The 18,734-nt window shown below is 35.3% G+C and overlaps 1 protein-coding gene across 4 annotated transcripts in view; it reads left to right on the top strand.

Moving 5' to 3' along the window:
• Positions 1–18,734, top strand: part of DMD (dystrophin) — a 1,176,878-nt gene that overhangs the window by 874,665 nt on the left and 283,479 nt on the right. For all 4 annotated transcript variants that reach the window (XM_063343608.1, XM_063343591.1, XM_063343600.1 and 1 more), the window contains 2 exons: positions 6,593–6,804; positions 13,641–13,795. In XM_063343608.1, coding sequence (XP_063199678.1) covers positions 6,593–6,804; positions 13,641–13,795 — 367 coding nt within the window. The remainder of the gene's footprint in view (positions 1–6,592; positions 6,805–13,640; positions 13,796–18,734) is intronic.

Genomic DNA, 18,734 nt, shown 5'->3' with positions numbered 1-18,734 from the left:
TCTTACCTTATCTTAGCCTCTGAGAAGCCAAGGAAGGTAACAATCTTCCTTCCACCTCTTTCATGCTTTTACAAATCTTTCAGGTACATTTTCATTGCTGTTCATCACCCCAGAAAGACAACTGCAGGGTCTAAGCGTTACTTCTTCCTGGTTTCTTTTGTAATACCTTATATCTCTTCTTAGAAACTAGAATATTGCACAATAGTGTAAAGGATTACAGTTCCTTCCATCTTCCCAAGTATTATTCATTCGTTTATGTGCAGCTTAATTTGTGTACATACTTTCTGTTTTGCTTAATTTTTTTGTAAGCCATAGGCTTTTTTTTTAAATTTGTCGTTACACATTATGATATGTATATGATAAGGAATAATCTTTCTATAAATACCTTAATAGATTAATAGTGCATAAAAGCTACATCTGACATTTTACTGGCATAAATGCCAGACTTCACATTAAGCTACTTCTATATTGCCACCCCACCATTAATTTTGGGTTTATTGGCTAAATCCTTCTCATCACATTACTGACTAAGGGATGCATAAAGTATCTGAGATGATACATTATTAGTGTTTTTACACATTTAGTTAAAGTGTTTGTTGCCATAATGTTCTAAGGTCATTGTTTAAGAAGTATGACTTCTGTAAGCCTGTGAAAAAGCTTAAGAGCAATACTGCTTTACAAGAAAAGATAAAGGACAGCTGAAGCATAAATTACTATCAGAGTAGGCTGGCTCCAACTGTTCTCTACTGTGGACTCTGTCCTATCCAGCTCCACTCCATAATGATAGCCTACAGGCAGCAACTTAGTAGATGTTATAACTGTTCCTGTAACTCCTTAAGTACTTCAGCGTTTAAAAAAGAAATGGCTTAAACTTATCCTCATTTGACTCTGCATCTACTATCCAAATGTTCTCCCTAGTCTCTCACAGATTCATGATTGTTTATGAGAACAGAGCCGTCATCCTTTTGTCAAGGGATGTTGTACGATAGACTTTAATAAAGCAATTCCTCCAGTGACAGCCATTCTGTACAGCCATAGCGTTCAAAGGCTACTCAGTACCCTAAGAATGAAGATCTCGGTTACTCTTTTTTCCTTTCAGTACATTGGGTGTTTCGTATTGCTACAAAGCGGAGGGAGGGGGGGAACCCCTTAAGATTTTAGGGATTATCACAAAAATATGAAGCTATTCATAAATCATTCTTCAGAATTGGCTAGATTTCAAGCTCAATGTGTCTTTTCATCATGATCGTTGTTGCAAAGTATAAGTAAATTGAAACACGCAAAGATGCATATAAAATGGTTTTCATTTTTCAGCTAAGGAATATCAGTGCATCAGTAGCTTCTTTTGGTAACATGAATTATAATTGTCCATAATTCTGCTGTTCTCTGGTTATATTCTGCAGCAGGTCAGATTGCATTAGTCCCTCTAGTCTTCAAATCTATGAAACTAGAGTAAAAAATTACTTTTCTAGGAAAATGTCAATATATTGACAATAATGCTTTTGAAAAGCACTCTCCTACAGAGCAAAATGAGTGCAGTTTAGGTAATTTGTTGGACAAGGTAGGCAGAGGTTTTCTACCTCACAAATTCTGTTGCTTTTCTTGTTCATTTTTTTGGGAGTGTGTACTGGATTCAATGGTCTTGTCAAACTGGCATGGAATGATTGCTTTTTTTCATCTTTGCATGGGCTAAATGTAATTTACAGTAACATGAACATTATTTCTCCTGTGACTGGCAACTTCTCAGACTCCTTTTCTGTTGTTTCCACTGCTGTTACATTATGAACATCAGAGAGTAAACTCTCTCAGTGAAGACAATTATATTTGTCTTATCAATGATATGAGCTCTTAAAAAAAAATTTATTTTTTGTTTGTGGTTTCTGTATTATACCTAGAGTATGAAAAAAAAGTATAAAAATTTTTGTGAATAAACAAAACTGAATCTTAAGCCAGCAGTCTCCTTCACTGAGATTATTCTTTCCTCAATGTACTAAATCAATGATAATCAGATTTAAAAATAGTTATCGTGTGTTTGATTGCTTTAAATGCAGTTTTCTGCTTTGTTACTGCTTCTAATAACTTACTAAATCTGCAGTCAGTTCAGTAGAATTTCATTTGTTCATCTTAGTGATATAATCACTATTGAATAACTAGTGAATAGTAGCGATGAAAAAAAAAGAAATTGAATAGCACCCCTGAAATTACATACTGTTAGAATCTCACCATGCCCCTAAATTATTCATTTAAGAGGGTTCAGTGTTGAACTGGGAATCGTTGGAGCCATGCTGGCACACTTACCAGTAAGCAAGCACAAAACTTACTTCATATAAGTGAAGTACAATGAGGACTTCTGCCCGGAGCACTGTGATTAGGAAATGGATGGGGTTTGGGTTCCACTTCAGGAAATAAACTGTTGTATATATTTTGTCTTTCTGATACTCATTTTAGATTTGTTAATTGTCAAATATTGTTGTGGTTTAATATTCAAAGAAAACTAGTTAATGGCCACATGGGTTGATAAAATGATTTAAAATTGTTTCTTTTTCTTAAGTCTATAAAGAAAATGTTGTTTGTTTCCAGATTGCTCCCTTGCAGATTGTTTGGTAAATAAATTCTATACTGAAGAATCCTCTTGAGATAATTTCAAATACTGATTATTACAATAAATATATTGTGCTGTTGCCAAATTTCGAGGGGGGGGGGGGAAGAGGAAGAAGATTGGATACAAAGTGGGAGTGCCACACTAAAAAAGAAATTAGGCTTTGAAATGGAGAAGGCACAGGATTTAGCTGTAATGAACAATGTGAACTGAGGTGGTTCAGAAACTACTGAACTATGGGTAAAAAAGGCTTTTGTCATCATTACAAATTATTTAAAATTCCTGGGCTTCAGTGATATTAATAGTGCACATGGAGCCACATTTGTTCTGTTTATCTATGTGTTTTCAATGTGTAGTCACCACAGTATGTAGATGCAATGATGTGCTATTCAGTTAGGAAAATGACATTACTTTGTCTTGGCAAAACTTACTTTTTTAACCATATTAAATATTCTTACTTAGGTTTCAGGATATTTTGTAATATCTGGAATAGCCTTTTGTCTGTTTTTATTTTATATAATTTTTTTTTAATTTACTGAATATTAGATACTGACAGCCTTAAATCCAAGGTAGGAGGTAGTGATCAAATTTTTTCTTTAGTTCTTCAAATCTTGGGCAAATTCTTTTCTGGAACAATTACTTCACGTGCCTTTGATTCTTCTATATTTCTGGTTTTGATACTCTTATTTCTTATTTCTAGGGTTGTCTCCCTGGTTCCTGGTAAGGGTGGTTGGACTTTGGTAGAAATTAATTTTCCCTCTGCTGAACCCCAATATGTTCATTGTAACCTTAAGGATTTTATAAAATCCTGACAGCAGAAATAACCCTTCCAGGGCTGTAGGCGTAGCCTGAAAGAACTTTCTATTGAGATTTCTCATTGCTATCTTATAAAACACTCTTAAATATCTTCATAAACTTATTCCTGTTAGTACCCAGTCAGAGAAAGCCTTTTGTATGTTCCAGTGCCCTTGCAAAAAACCCACATGATGTTCAGAATATTTTAAAAATTGTCTTCTGCTGTCCAACAACATTATTTAATAGCAATTCTCTGACCCTTCTCATCTGTAGTCAGTAACTCATTAGCTGCAGGTTAGGGGTTCATGGGTTGCTGGGATCAATTCTAACAAAGTATACGCTCAGATTGTATTTTCTGAATGGTTTTGTTTGGCATAAATCTTTAAGTGATGTTCACCTTTCCTTCTGTGGGAAACATCCCACTAAAGAGTACCCACAGGAGCAAAATACATCCTTAAGAGATACTGATTTACGCTGTATTTTTCATTACATTTTGGAAATGAATTCTCCTATTTTAAGCTTTAGAGGCTTGGGGGGGTTTGTTATTCAAAAACCAATCAATAGTCCACCTTCAAATGGGAGCATTATTTAGAAGATGTAAACTTACAGTAATGAAGGCATTTTTATGTTGCCTTAAACTAGATAATTACAAAGGCATATCTAATAAATTATCTCTGTATATTTTGTCATATGTAGTAGCGCACTCTTTGGTATATTCCACCTCAGAAAGGCCAGATTCATTATTTAGATGTTATGGTGTGCTTATCCCCTTCAGCTTCATCCCAAAGCTGAAATACTTTGTTAAATGGGTTTTGTCACTCACTGGTTCAAGAAAACAACGTTTACATTTATTTTTTTTTTTGTTCAGATTACCTAGTAACTTCCTGAACTCTTCAACTTCAGCCTATAATACAGCAAAACTGTTATGTATGTATTTTTTTAAGTGTCCACGTCAGAAGCTTTTCTTTTCCCTTTTTGAGGGAGATAACCCAAGTATTTTCACGAGGAAATGTGTTTCGTACATTTGGAGCTTGTGTATTCATAGTCACTTGTGTAAATGGGCTCCTGAGATGTCCTGAATAAATCTTTCATTCTGTAGCCTTATTCCCCTCTTGGGTGGGAGAACTGGTTGTCACGGAATTCCAGGACCATGGTATGTGAAGAAAAACTGTCTTGATGAGAAAAGCACGGTCCCTAGACAAGGACTGCTAATACGTCTTACTTAGATAAAAAAACTCATTGGATATTATGGAACAGATCCATCTATAAATATTTTGATTTTTTTATAAGAAATATCAGCATTTCTGATTAAAAGCAGCTATTATGAAGAATTAATATAATTGTAGACCCTTCAATTAATTAAAAACGTTCAATTAATATAACTGAAGCAGTTCTGCAACAAACTTTTCATTCATCTCTTAATCTCCACCTTCCCCCCCCCAAAAAAAATAGGTATCACACCAACAAACAAAGAAACTTATAGTAAAACAAAAATAGGTGGAATTTTTGTAGTTTTTTTTCATAGGCAGCTGACATAAGCTATTATACTTTTGTCAGCTATGTATCAAAATCTCCAGGTTGTCAGGAATCAAAAGGTAATACACTGAATGTTTCAGTCTAAGGGGGAAGGAGCTCGAGTAGTTATTAGCAAGAAATAGGTGGCAGGTATTACGCATATGCCACTGTGGAAAGTGTTTGGGCAGTCTTTGTCCCCTAGACCTCCCGCACAACACTTGAGCCGCATGCTATAGCCATAGCACAGAGATTTTAATTGAGCAGTTCAAGAACACTTCTGTTATTCTCCCTTCCTGTAGACCACAATGTCTTTGTTGTTTCAAGTGTACCCTAAAGCTTACATCAGAAATCCTCATCCAGATGGGGAACAGAAATGAATTGTTGTTTTGTGAACTTCAGATACAGCTTTCTAAAATGAGGAGCTACATTTCTTCAATTTAAATTTAAGTATTGGGGCCTTAGGCTATCCTTACTTTGCTCTGATTGTGCTTTGTTTTTTCCCCGTTCTGTTTCTTCAATTCCTTTTGCGTCTCCTTTGACTTGAACATGCTGTTATGCGTGCTTGCTCATAGGCTTGAGCAGGGGATGCTGAAAGGTTTTCTTCTCTTTCTCTAAATCTCAGCTGAGACCATGGAAAGATCTTTATCCCTTCTTGTGGAAGAAGGAAGAGCACTGATAGGTAGAAGTCTCCTTTCCCTGCTGGAGCATTTCTCACCCCTTTAGTCTTTTGCCTGCACAATTCTGGAATCAACCCTGCAATGAGAGATGCAGTGCTGAAACTAACACTCGATGATAATTTCACTTGCTTTCTGAGCACTCCAGGCATCTCTCTTCCCCTCTCTAGAAGGCTTGTGAATTTTTGATGTGGTGAGGCAGTCTTCAAGAAAATATTGAGAATGTAGTTTGTGCTGACTAAACTCAGGGAATTTAAAAAAAGAAAAAAAGAAAAAAATGCCTTTTTCTTCATGCAGTGCACAGATTTCATTGTGGAGTTTTGGTTGTTTGATTTGGTTTGAATTTTTTTGGTCAAACTTTGACTGCTTGGATGACCAGGTGTCCTGATGCTTTTATGCTACTATGGATGAGTCTGATGCTGGATGCTAGCCAACGCTTATCAGTGATTTTAGTGATTATTAAGTTCCCACAAATCACATTTCTTTCAAATAGTAGGTAAAGCTAATTGTTATTTTATAATTAACATGAACATACGAGAAAGCTTTCTAGACAGCCTTTGCAGTCTGCTGACATTTGCCTTAATGAAATAAGAAAGTATAGCCATTAATTATATCTGGCAATAAATCTTTAACTAATATTAATGAAGTCCCTAAAGGACTTGTTCTTCACAAAATATTAAACCTTGTGTTTGTTTAGTAAGAATGAAGGATGATTGCTGATGTTTTTTCTCAGATGTGATCCTGTTTCATAATGCTTTCTGAGGCATTTCTGCATATGCATTGAAACGCATGCTGTGTACCACAGCGTCATACTGTGTGACCTAGAACATTTTATCTCTTCTTCTTTATTGTACTAAACTTAGTTGCAATTGCAGCTTAAAAAGTGCAAGAGTTCTCCAATGTCATCAGTTCTAGAAAGATTTAAATATTATTATTTATTCCCTTAAAAAAAAAGAAAGAAAAAACTTTTAAGTAACTCAGCTTTTGTTTTTCCTTTGTGTTTCACCAGTCGAAAAGATACAGAGCCAGTGGGATGAAGTGCATGGACACCTCCAAAGCCGGAGACAGCAGCTTCATGAGATGTTAAAGGATTCAACACAGTGGCTAGAAGCTAAACAAGAAGCTGAGCGGGTTCTTGAACAAGCCAAAGCTAAGCTTGAGTCGTGGAAAGAAATTTCCTACACCGTGGAAGCTCTGAAAAAACAGAACACTGAGCTTAAGGTCACTACTGAGAATTAAAATATTTCTGCTTGAGTTAATTAGATTGCTAAAGAAAATGTCCTCTAACTATTGGACAGTGCACATTGAGAACAATCTCTTTAATCCCCTATTTCCCACAAAAAATTAGAAAGAAATTAACATACAAAGTCTAAAATGTGTGTCACATAATCCTTGAATTAAGTTGGTCTTAACTTGTAAGTCATAACAAATAGCTGGCTGATATTGCAGGAAAAAACCCTAGCTTTTCATCGCAAGAATTTGCGATCTCTTCTGTACTACACCTTCAGTTGAGGCACTGGTACTGCAGACTGGAAAATCCCATAGTACTGGTATGTCTCTCTGCTCTAATAATGAAGCTGTATATGTTGACTGGAAGTAGTTAAGAAAAGGGTGAAAAAAAACCAATGTAACAAGCTATATTGAGATATTTTGAAAATCAAACATTTTAGATTTGCCACAAGGTAGTCTTGCTGAGTTCAACCTTGGCAGGGTTATTAACTTCAAAAAACCTGAAATGGCTGCTCTTGTGATTTTAGCGCAGATGTTGTCACATTTAGGTGCTAAAATGTGTGCCTCGGTTAACTTATGTAACTATGCAATGCAAATATGCCCAACTGTTGCATCAGTTTTTAAGTTTCTTATTATGAAAATAGTCATACTTTGGTGATATAATCATGGAATCATAGAAGAGTTAGAGTTGTAAGGGACCTTAAAGATCACCTAGTTACAACCCCCATGCCATGGGCTAGAATATTCTTCATGAATAAATTTTGAGAACAGCTGTTTCAGAATAATAATATCTCACTTTCTCTGGTTGGGGGAAAACAAGACTGAAACTAACCAGTTGGTCAGCCTCCAGTGAGGCTGGAGTCCTGCCTCCATGTTAATGAAACGTTACAGTTTAGTTATTTGGGAGAATAGTTGCACAAATATTTTCTCATATGTTCTTCTCTCCTGCCCACCAGATTTTTATTTTTTTTAACACCTACTACTCAGCTGTTTGGTTAAAGATTGGGGACTTACAACAGTCTTATTTGCACAGTTGAATCGTAATGAACTGCAGTGAAGAATAGTGGGGTGAGGTCCTCATCAACTGGTTTTGCTGCTTTTTTTTTCTTTTTCCTTTTTTTTTTTTTTTACTTGCCTGTAAGGCATAAATCTTTCATCAGCCTATTGTTTTAAGGCTGAGAAGTGGTTAAGTTTTCTCATTTAAGATTATACCATAAGGGTCATTGCTTGGGAAGGGTGGATTATGGTAAACAAGGGCAATCACTCACTAATGTATTGGAAAGAGTTATAGATTACGTATACTACTGTCACTCAGCATAGAGGATTCCCATTTGTCACTGTCTTTCTGCAGAGATAGAGTTCTGGCTTCTGCCCAGTGGTTGGTTAAAAGAAAAAAGAAAAAAAGAAGCTTCAACGAAGTCAACATCCCAGCTCTGCAAAGACTCAATTAACAAAAAAACAGATCTGTGAAAACAGAGTCTTAAGTCATTGTGTTGGAGTGTTTTATGTCTTGAACACAACTTATTTAACTAGGAAAATAATTGAAAATATTGTTTTAGAAATTGATTTTATGTCCACTTTTTTACAAGAATATATGACATTTAGGTGAGTTCATCTAAGAGTGTATGCTTTTTGAAAAAGTTACAAGTTTTTTGGATCAACATTTTCCAAGGAGAAAAATTAGAATATGCCCTTCTTCTCCATCCCCAAGTTATAAAGTATACTAGTATACTTATTCATAGAATGTATGTCAATGTCTAAAGTTTTTAAAGGACACCTGCAGGTTCTTTTCACTCCTTCTTTAAAAGAGATGAAGCACTTGGGCTATCAGTACCTTCAGCTATTCCTATCCCAGCCTGGATTCAATGTGACATGTTGTGTCAAGTTACAGACATTAGTTTAGAATTATAATTTCAGTGTCACAGCTAGTCCATCTTAATTTGCTGTGCCCTCGAGGTGATATGAACATCAGCAAGCTCTACAGTTCCAGGGTTGTTTACTTTCATTTATTTGGTTTTGCCTAGCTTTTCTCCCACAAGTCTGGAAGAAATTCACCTCTGTCTTAGAGAATATGGTGGGGGTTTTCTTTTCTTTTTTCCTTCTTTTTTTTTTTTCCTCTTTCTTTTGTGCCAGCCTTCCTAGAGGAATTATCTTTGTCTGCCAGTAATTCCCATTGTGTCAAATTCCTCATGAAAGCTTCTTAGATGTGACAGCATCGGCTGTTGTGTTCATGCTTGAGATAAGGGGTCATGAATTCTAAGGAAAATGGAAATCTTTGAGTTTAGCAGCTTTATATTTCTTTTGTATAGTATTGTGTAAACTGATCGACCTAGAAATACATCAGGTCCTCAAAATAAATGCTTTCCAGGCTTCTGTGCCAAACACGTATATTTTGATGTTGTCCCCTGAATATGTAGAGTAAGTATGCTGTCTTTTTTCTTGCTGTTACACTGATGAAAATAAAGCTGTCATTTCTATTCATTTGTGTTGAGGGGAAAGAGAGAGGTCAGTGTGAGTCTCAAATTCTTCAGACATATTCATTTTGTCAGCTTTGTATCTCAACACAGCTTGGTGTGAGAAAGTAGTCACCAAGTGTTCTTCTGATTTGTTTGTTAAACTTTATATGTCGTTCCCCTTTGCTCTAAGTGAACTTTTAATCAGTGTTTGTGTTGATGCTTTTCCGTTAGTACATCCTTACACACAAGTAAATGGTAAGCTCAGCAGTATCAGTCTTTTGATTATTTATTTTTTTACAATGCCAGTGTAAACCAAAACAAAAAATCTTTAACTGGCTTGTATTTGGCCAATGATGTTTTTAATAGAATTTTACACATTTGTTTCTGCCATTTAAAAGAAAAGTAACCCAATAAAATGTAGCCGACAATTAAAATAATGATTCCTTTGAATGAGAAGTTAATTCAGAGCTAATTTGCTGAGGTTCAAAGCATTTTTTCATTCTGATTTTTTAGTTTGAGAACTAAATTCTACGTACTGGCGTTAGGTACAGAGAATCAGAATATGGCATTCTGGCCAAAGAGAGTCTTTACCCATGAAAGCACTGTTATTGTTTACTAAGTGATGACTGCAGATAGTTAACTCAGCAGGCTGAAGGTTATAGGTGTATAAATAGTACACAGTCACATTTCAGGTCCTTCCCATCCACAAGTCATCGGAACGTAAGCTAGTGTAAAACTAGTCTGTTCTTAATACGATACTGAGCTTACATTAAAAAAAAACCAACAACCAAAACCACCTTCTAAGATTGCCAGTTCGCTCCTTGGCTGCTTGTTTTGCTAGAAGCTAGTGAGGCATCTCTTCTCCCTCTGTACCAGTTTAGCTGGGATAGCCAAAGTGAAGAGGAGGAAGGATGCAGATGAGGTTTCCTTTCTTTCCTTCATTGACCAGCTATTTCTTTTTCATCTAAACAGGAAATTAAATAGCAGCCAGATTACGTCCCCTGCTTTGATGGGACTCAAGAGACCAGGTATAGCTGGCATAGCCTGGAGGGTGAACTTTATGCCCTGAATTTGTGGATGAGTCTGAGGCTATCTTGCTTGCCTTTGCCTTCTTCTTGCAGGGGGGTGACTTGCTAGGTACTCTTTTGCCACTCCCGGTGTACCAATATAGGATGAAGTACAGTCTCATGATTTGGTGGATTTTTATTATTCCCAGGCTGACAGCATACTGCTTTAATTTTAGTAAAACAATTTAATGTTATTGAATATGATGCAGACACTGAAATAGAATTCCTTGATTAAAAAAATAATTCTTTTAGTATATAAACAAAACATGCTATAGATATACAGAAAAAGTACAGAAAGATAGTCTGATTTTCCAAACTTGTGATATATACACCTGGTCAGTGTAGGAATTTACATGCTCGGACAATTTACATGCTGTACAAACATATTGCTATATTTGAACTTCTATATGTCATTTATATTGTTCCACGGGGCAATCCTGGGATAGAAGAAAGCCCAACTCTAATTTCCTTACCTGTTTTTAATGAAGGATCCTTAATTACACAGACTTTCTTCCTAATAACATCAACTAGTGTCTCCTAACTAAAAATTAAAAATAAATTTATACCTAAGTAACCTGATAAATGCACAAAACTCAGCAAATTCCAGTGATGACACAGACAAAACATAGAGAATGCTTTAAAAACTGTCAAAATGAAATCAGTGAGGCATTTTCCTTTTAAAAAAAAATTGAATGTTTTCTTAAGTACCTAAAAGATAAATAAGACCTAAAAATATAAAAGGGAAAAGAGGAAAAGAAATAATGCCAAGAATTGAATTCTAAAGTATTCATTATAGTAATGTGAGGTAGGAGTTAATGGGCCTCTGGTAAGACAGACAGTTAAAACATTTATCACAGTACTTTGTTCTGGGTGTCTGCGCACAGAGCAAAGTTGAAGCAAGGCATGCACTCCTCAAAGTTGTTGAAAAATTCCATACCAATTTCCAATAAAGTAGAAAATACAAATTGTTTCTGTCGGCAAAGCTCTCTATATTCATAATTTCTTTCCTGAGTGATGATCTAGTGTTGTAATGTCAGGGAGTTAATGGATTAACGTTGAAGTTAATGGCAAGAACAACACTTTTGGAAATAGCCTTTTAATGGTTTTATTATAAAACGGGGTTTGGAAGGTTTTATAAGGTCACTTATATTCACACGGGACTGGGCAAAAAACGTATTTTCAAAGTAAAGTTTATAGGCCATTAATTTACAATACAGAAAAAATGTTATGGTAACTTTTCTAAGTAATGCAGTGAACAGTCATTTCTGCTCTGATTCTTTGACTGGAAAAAAGTATCTGTATGCATGCATAATTTTAAGCAAAGAGAAAGGCAGAGTATAGTAAAGAGGGATAGACCTAAATGTAGAATATATACTTGATATAAAAGGTCTACAAAACTGAAATGATACTTACTGTATAATGTTTTTGGGGAAGGTGGTTTATCAATTTTATTATATGTGTGTAAATATTAACATTTATATATTTATTGTATATAATTCTGTCAGGGAAGGAGCTCAATGAGGAGACTATTTCCAAAACAACCAACTGCCTATATCTTCTCCAAAGGAACGGTTGTGGTTTTCTACAAAATTATCACCTTTCCTGACTACATCTCCATACTTAACACAGGGGAACGACTTAAAAAAATTCTTTAGGCAGCTTCAGCTCAAGTGAGCTTAATCATAAACACGTTCAGATGGTTTTTGGGAGGAGGAGTTGGTAGACTCCTCCTAATGTTTGGTTGGTAGAAATAGGATCCCTTGTTCAAAACAGATAATCAGGTTGCTGTTTTAGTACCTGAGATTATCTGCTGCACAGTAATTGGGTGATCTGCCCTCTCAGGAAGGAACACAGGAAAGAGAGGAAATACATGTTTTCAGTTTTAAATTATGGAGGGAACCTAGACATGTTGAAGCAGCTTTTTCACAGGTAAGAGTTTGGGGGAAAAATCAAAACCCCCACCTGGACTCTTTTCAAAGATCAATTATGTTTCAGTCCCAATCTTAACCAAAATCAATTTACAGACTTTCTGAGATGAAAACGTAACTGCACAAAACATTCAAAACGTAATTATTTTTACTTAGTATTTAGACTCTTTAATCAAGGATTACATATTTAAATTCACCTGTGTGTGGAGTATCCTTAGCTGAGTCAAAAAAAGTTTTCAAAAATAGCACTGTTTTGGGAGAATGAGGGGAGGGAACCCTATTTTTGTCTTCACAGACATTTCCGGATTTGTGTATTAAAACACAGCAATAAAGACGGTCACACTTTACTGTGTTTTTTTTTTGTTGTTGTTGATAGCTTCTAATGTTTACATGCAACTTACTGTTTCTATTTACAAATACAAACTTTTTTTTCTACTTGCGTTTTCCCTTTGATGGGCTAGTTGTAGTCTTTGCCTAGTACAAAAGTGCAAGTAGACCATTGATTATCTTTGCTCTTTCATTTTGTTACACATTATGGTTTAAATATGCAGCTTCAGTGCATTTATATGGAAATTTCCTCTGAGAAAAAGACTAACAGGAAAGATGAAAGATGCATGGAAGTTGTTTGCTGGCTGAATGAGTGTTCCAGGTTTCCTGGCTTGCTTCTGCAGTGAGACAGTTGGCCCGGGTGTAGAGGAGAAGAGAAAGAGGAGAGGAAAGGAGGCAGGGGCGGGCGGGGAAGGAATGGCCGAGATTAAAAAAGCTTAATACTAAGAAGCATAAATTAGCATTATAACGATTATTGATAGGTTTACCATTAGTATTTTGCTGTATTGCAGATTTAGTGCTGTTCCAGCAGATGGCACTAATTACATAAACAATTCACTAAAATAAATTTTTAAAAAAGTGAAAGTACAGGTCCAAATCTCAGTATTATTTCAGAGTATAAAAAAGAAAAATAGAACATATTATTTCACTATATTTTCTATTTCATTATAATTCAACATCACAAATAATGATAGTTTGCATAATACATAATAGTACATCAGTCTATTTGTGTCTCAGAAAAAAATAACCAACATTCTATTCAGTGTTTATCAATTTGAGCTGTCATGTTTTATCTAGCATTTAGGATTTTGTTGCTTGGTCCTCTCACAGATTAGAAGTAGTCCTATGGTCTTACGACTAAAGGAATTTAAACATTTTGAAAGACTCTGACCTTAGTTACCAGTACAATAAATCTGAGGAAGTCCTTTTTCTTTTTTTTTTTGTTTATATTGATGCTATAAGTTGTTCGTTTCCTCCTCTAATAATCATACAATATGTGTAATTATTTTATGGTGATATGAGGTTTATTCTTTGTCTTTTTACTTCAGCAATTTTCAAAAGAAATACGACAATGGCAAATAAATGTAGATGTGGCAAATGACATGGCACTTAAGCTGCTCCGCGATTATTCAGCAGATGACACCAGAAAAGTAGAACTGATGACAGATAACATTAATGCGTCGTGGGCTGCCATTAATAAGAGGTAGGCTATAAATTCTGCTATTAGATTTGTTGTTAAACTTCATTAACAGTCATTGTCCAACTTTGGTTGGAGATTATAGAAGATGTAACTTTTGAAAATGACATGATTATAGTGAGAAAGGAAAGAATGATGGCAACTCTTGTGTTATACTTTTTGGAAATGTGTCTTTGGAATGCCATTTAATTCTCTCAAACAAAATCTTGCCTCCTTGCCAATTTTCCTCTGCTGTAATCAGTTGCCAACTACTTTCAGTTGATAAGATATATTTTAAATATTTAAAATGAAGTGTATCATATTTCTATGTACTGTCTCCACCTCACAATCACTGTAGTGATTCTAAGTCATAAACTGAATCTGAAAATGACAGATATATCCTGTTGAAGCCAGTTCAAAGTAGAAATGTTATCCTGTACCTTTGAAGGAAATCTCTAGTCAAGGAAGTTTTTATTAGATCCTTGATCACATTCTTGATTACATTTCAGTCTTGCAATATTTGGTTTAGATACCAGTTCCTTACTAAAAGCAATCTTTGCAGCTTGCCACAACATTGTGAATCATCCAATACACCATCTATAAGATCAGAACATATTGCAGAATAAAAATTACTTTCTTTGTAGTAGTAAAAGAGTTTTAAATCATTGCACATTAGATATGTAAAAATTAAATCAGAGTTGTTTTAATCGGTATCTTGAATTAAGTTTTATAGCTTATAACTGAAACTAGAACTGAATTAGATCTTAATATGTTTTTAATTAAAGTCTATGAACAAGGGCACAAAAGTCAGTTTAGTTAAATATACAATAAATTCAGGAGATCTTCTTGCATAATGGAAGCTACTTAAATCACTGATGACTACAGAAATTTATTCCCACTCTTTGTTTAATCTTTTTATGAAGTTGATATTCATATGAATGAGTCACTTTAACAGCATTTTTTCTGACACAGACTTGCCACTGACTTAAGATCCTGTTCAAATGAGAGATGTTATTGATGCCCACTAAAAGAAAGCCACATAGTTCTTTGAAAGCTTTTTTTTTTTAACAAGAGCAACAACTAAACTGAGAAATTAGTATAAAGATTCAGTTAATATCTACTTGCATTTCTCCTGTTACAGTAGTAGCCATTTTAGCTTTCTTAGTAGTAGCTGTATTTTAAAGAAAAAATGTTTTGCTCTCTGTGGTCTGAGAGGGGACTGGGGGGAAGCATCTGTTTCTGGATGAGAAAGGCTGGGTGTCTAATGCTCAAAACTGTTCCTCATGAATAGGTAAAATTAGTAACTCAAAAGGGTTAGATGGGGGAACCGAAGGAAATTGCTTTTGTCTGTATGTAGAACTACAGCCCCCATTTGTTGAGATGTCTTTGGAATCCTGCAGTCCAGGATATGTCTGTAGCTGCTGCAGATGCTCAGGTAGCAATTGTAGCTAAGAGTGCATCTTTAAATGCGTTAATACTTCAAGCACAAACCCACGTGTGTCTAATGTTGCCTAAGTGTGAGAATTGCCATTGTTGCATGGACTCAGCCAAGTATTAGGCTAACATAGAGTACAAATTCTTCAAGACACTCCTTGTAAGCTTCTACAAAACCCACAGGCTTGTTCACAGCTTATGTGTTAGATGAATTACTGTGATAGATACTTTATGTGTTAGAAGAGAGCTGTTTAGGGGACCGAGTTGATGTTTCCCATTAAGAAGTACAAAAGGATAGGATTAACCTTGAACAGCTAACTGTAAAACTAGAATTTCCTATTTTTTTATTGTATGACTTTACCACCTTTCTAATATTTTTCTAATTCATTGTTTTGTATATGATTTCAGTAAGACATCTCATGATTAGGGAACTCCAAAAAGCAGGATGCTGCAAACAGTAGTTTATAAGCTTCTCTGAGTTGTATCACATTTCTATCTGTCTTTTGTAAGACATTGATAAATATGGATGTACTAAGGCATCAAGTCAGCAAAAGTCTTGTACTTCGAAGATTTTCTGTACCTGTATATTTTTCATGTTTGTTTGAAGCAGTAGCCAGGCCTTTTCCTCACAGAGCAGCTCCTGAGCGAGGTCTTGAAAGAACCTCCTAGATTTCTTTTGTTAAGCAGCTCTGTGGAAAGAGAGGATGGAGTCCATGGGCCTTTGGACAATTTAAATGCCAACTTGTTCTGGGTTTTGGGTTTTTTTTTTGTTTTGTTTTTCCCTCCGTCTAAGCTTCAGCTTTCAGGTTATTGCACCGAGCAAAACAAATTGTTTTTTTATGGCTTTAGAGATCTTTTGAATCGTAAAAGAATATTTATTCAGTGGAAAGGAAACACATGAATTGTTTGTCACAGGCTTCAAGAAAGGTTAGTTCTTCACTGAGATGCATATGCAATTATTTCCGATATATCCATTTCCGATATTCCGAACATGAGTAAGTAGTGCTCTGGTGACTCAGTGACCTCGCAGTGGTGTAGAAATATATTCCAAATAATGGTCTTGACCATTTCTCCAGTATTTTAGAAATAGTTTTATCACTGTTTATACATATCTTGAGTGCCAAGAGGAAACATTCTGCTAAAGATTTTGGTTTCTTCTCCCTACATGCCTAATTTAAGTGGCCTAATTATTTTGTGGATGTTTTCTTTTAAAAAGAAAAATTGAGTGGCTTGCATTGGTTTGAACTGGTTTTCCTCTAACCTGCCATTAATATCAGAATTGTTTGCCAGTGTAAAAAATCTGAAACCTTGTTTTCCATGAACCAGATTAGTAAAACAACAGGCAGGCAAGCCGCAGTAAAATTCCACTTTGCCTGTTGGTAATAGTTCAGCCAAAGCAAGTACTTCAGTCATTAAGGCAACATCTGCCAGCTTGTGTTTTGTTTTGCTTAAGTAGATTTGCAGCTGATTGCTGTGTGTTTACCCTTTGCCTTACTGTTCTGTTTTATAACATTGAACTATATCAAATAACATTCTAACTCCTTGGTGAGTGCTTGATGGGTGCTTCACTTTTTTCACTCACCACTTTTTAATTATTTTTTTGTTGTTGATATTGCAAAGATACACTAAAAAGCACATGAACTGATCAGTTGTGCAAAAGCCGGAGTGACTTGTAAACAGGTCTCTTCCTCTGCTCTTTAGAAGCTTTGACTTTCCAAGAATTAACTGTATTATTTAAGCTGAGGCAATTAAGGAGAAAGTGATTTGTATTGCTTGTATTAACAAAAATAAATCCAACAGATGAACTAAAGTGTTCTCAAGAGAAAAAGATACAATGAAGGAAGCAACCATTAGAAATTTACTACATATAAAAAGGTTTGTTATAGTAGTATTATGTTACTCCTTCCTTTTGTAGGCACTCATATTTTATGTGAGTTATTATATAAACCATAAACACTTGCTTCAATTTGTTCCTTTCCTGGGAATTCACCAATTGTGTTTAAATTTCACTAACTTAAATATTAAGCTAAGAAGGGACTTAGATCTTTCTTAGTGGAGCATATATTATTATGATAATTACGTAACGTACTCCAACCCATCACTGTCTAATAGACATCTTGGAATATATGCGTTGTCCACCAGTTCCTATGCTCAAGTTCAATGGGACTCGGGCTGCATAGTAGGTGTTAAGAGCTTTCGCTGCTCAAGATGCATTTTTAGCTCCTGAACAAGATACAGGACCAATACATCAGTCAGAACATACAAAGTAACTTTTTTCCCCCCCCACTACAGGGTATGGGCAGTGCAGAAACAATATATAATTAGATTTATGTTGTTGTTATTTAAGTTGTAAGGACTTAAAGTCCTCCCTTAGAGGGAGTGGCAAGAATTTGAGTTTTTAGGCAACCTGTTTGAAAGATCTGAGATACCACCTCCCATATTTATCTAAGAATGGTGTTAATTCTCTAATGCAGATGGTTGTACAAACACCTTAATTTTGCATGTCAGCTGGACAGTATGAAATGCAAATGGACAAACAGACTAAGGACATAAACAGTACAAAAGAATGATGCACATCTGTTTCCTATGTAAATGCATAATATAACAGTAATTTTAAGTGTGAAAAAGGTCATAATCTCATTTTGGTCTTTGAGGAGAAAACCTTTTCCTTATCACTGGTTGCTTGTTATAAAAATACAATTGTTAGAATGTAAACTTTATCTGTACATAACATTTGTAAGTATAATTATATTGCCTGCACAGAAAGAGCTTGACCATTCTGCTGGAGACAGGTTTTCTTAATATACTGTACCTGTCCTAATACTACTTTCCTTTATGGCACTTGTGAAAGTAATCACATTTGCGTTACAATTTGATTGCTTTCTGTGTGACAAAAACTGCATTTACACATCAGCAATAGCCAGCAGTATGAAGTGTGTTAAGTTATACTCAAGATTCATAGTTGGGTTCAGTAGCTAGACCTTTCTGGAAGCCATCTCTGAAGAGCTTATTTGGTCATTTAAGGCTTGGACTGATGAAGTGAAGAAGGAAAGAATTCACAATATGTTTACGTTAAAGAACATTCCCATCTTCTAGGTTCTCCCAACCAAACTCAGCCTTTTCCTTTCCAGTCTTCTGTTGCTTTGAAGGTTGGTCTGCATTCCTAAAATTGGTATAATTCCATGTGTATGAACAGCTATTATAGTTCTTTGTGCAGGCACACTTTATTTGAGCACAGTGAAACGACTAAATTAAAGATGTGAGTGGCCATGGGAACCTTGTTTATATGGGAAGCTTGTTTACATGTCTGTGCCTGCAGTTGTTGTCCTGGCTACAGAGCCACATTCGTGTGGGTGTGAGCAAGAAATCATTGCAAATGTAAGACTTCAGATGAAGATGACAAGGGTCAAATGTAATTTTCTGATGTAATTTTTTAATTTTTTTCCCAAAGAAACCACAGTATGATGATTTTTATTTTTATCATGTGTCGGTGATTCATTGATTGTTCTTTGAAATAATTTTGCCAGGCTCA

This window comes from Chroicocephalus ridibundus, chromosome 1, assembly GCF_963924245.1.
Source record: "Chroicocephalus ridibundus chromosome 1, bChrRid1.1, whole genome shotgun sequence".
NCBI lineage: Eukaryota > Metazoa > Chordata > Aves > Charadriiformes > Laridae > Chroicocephalus > Chroicocephalus ridibundus.
This window is presented reverse-complemented; position numbering and strand designations above follow the sequence as displayed.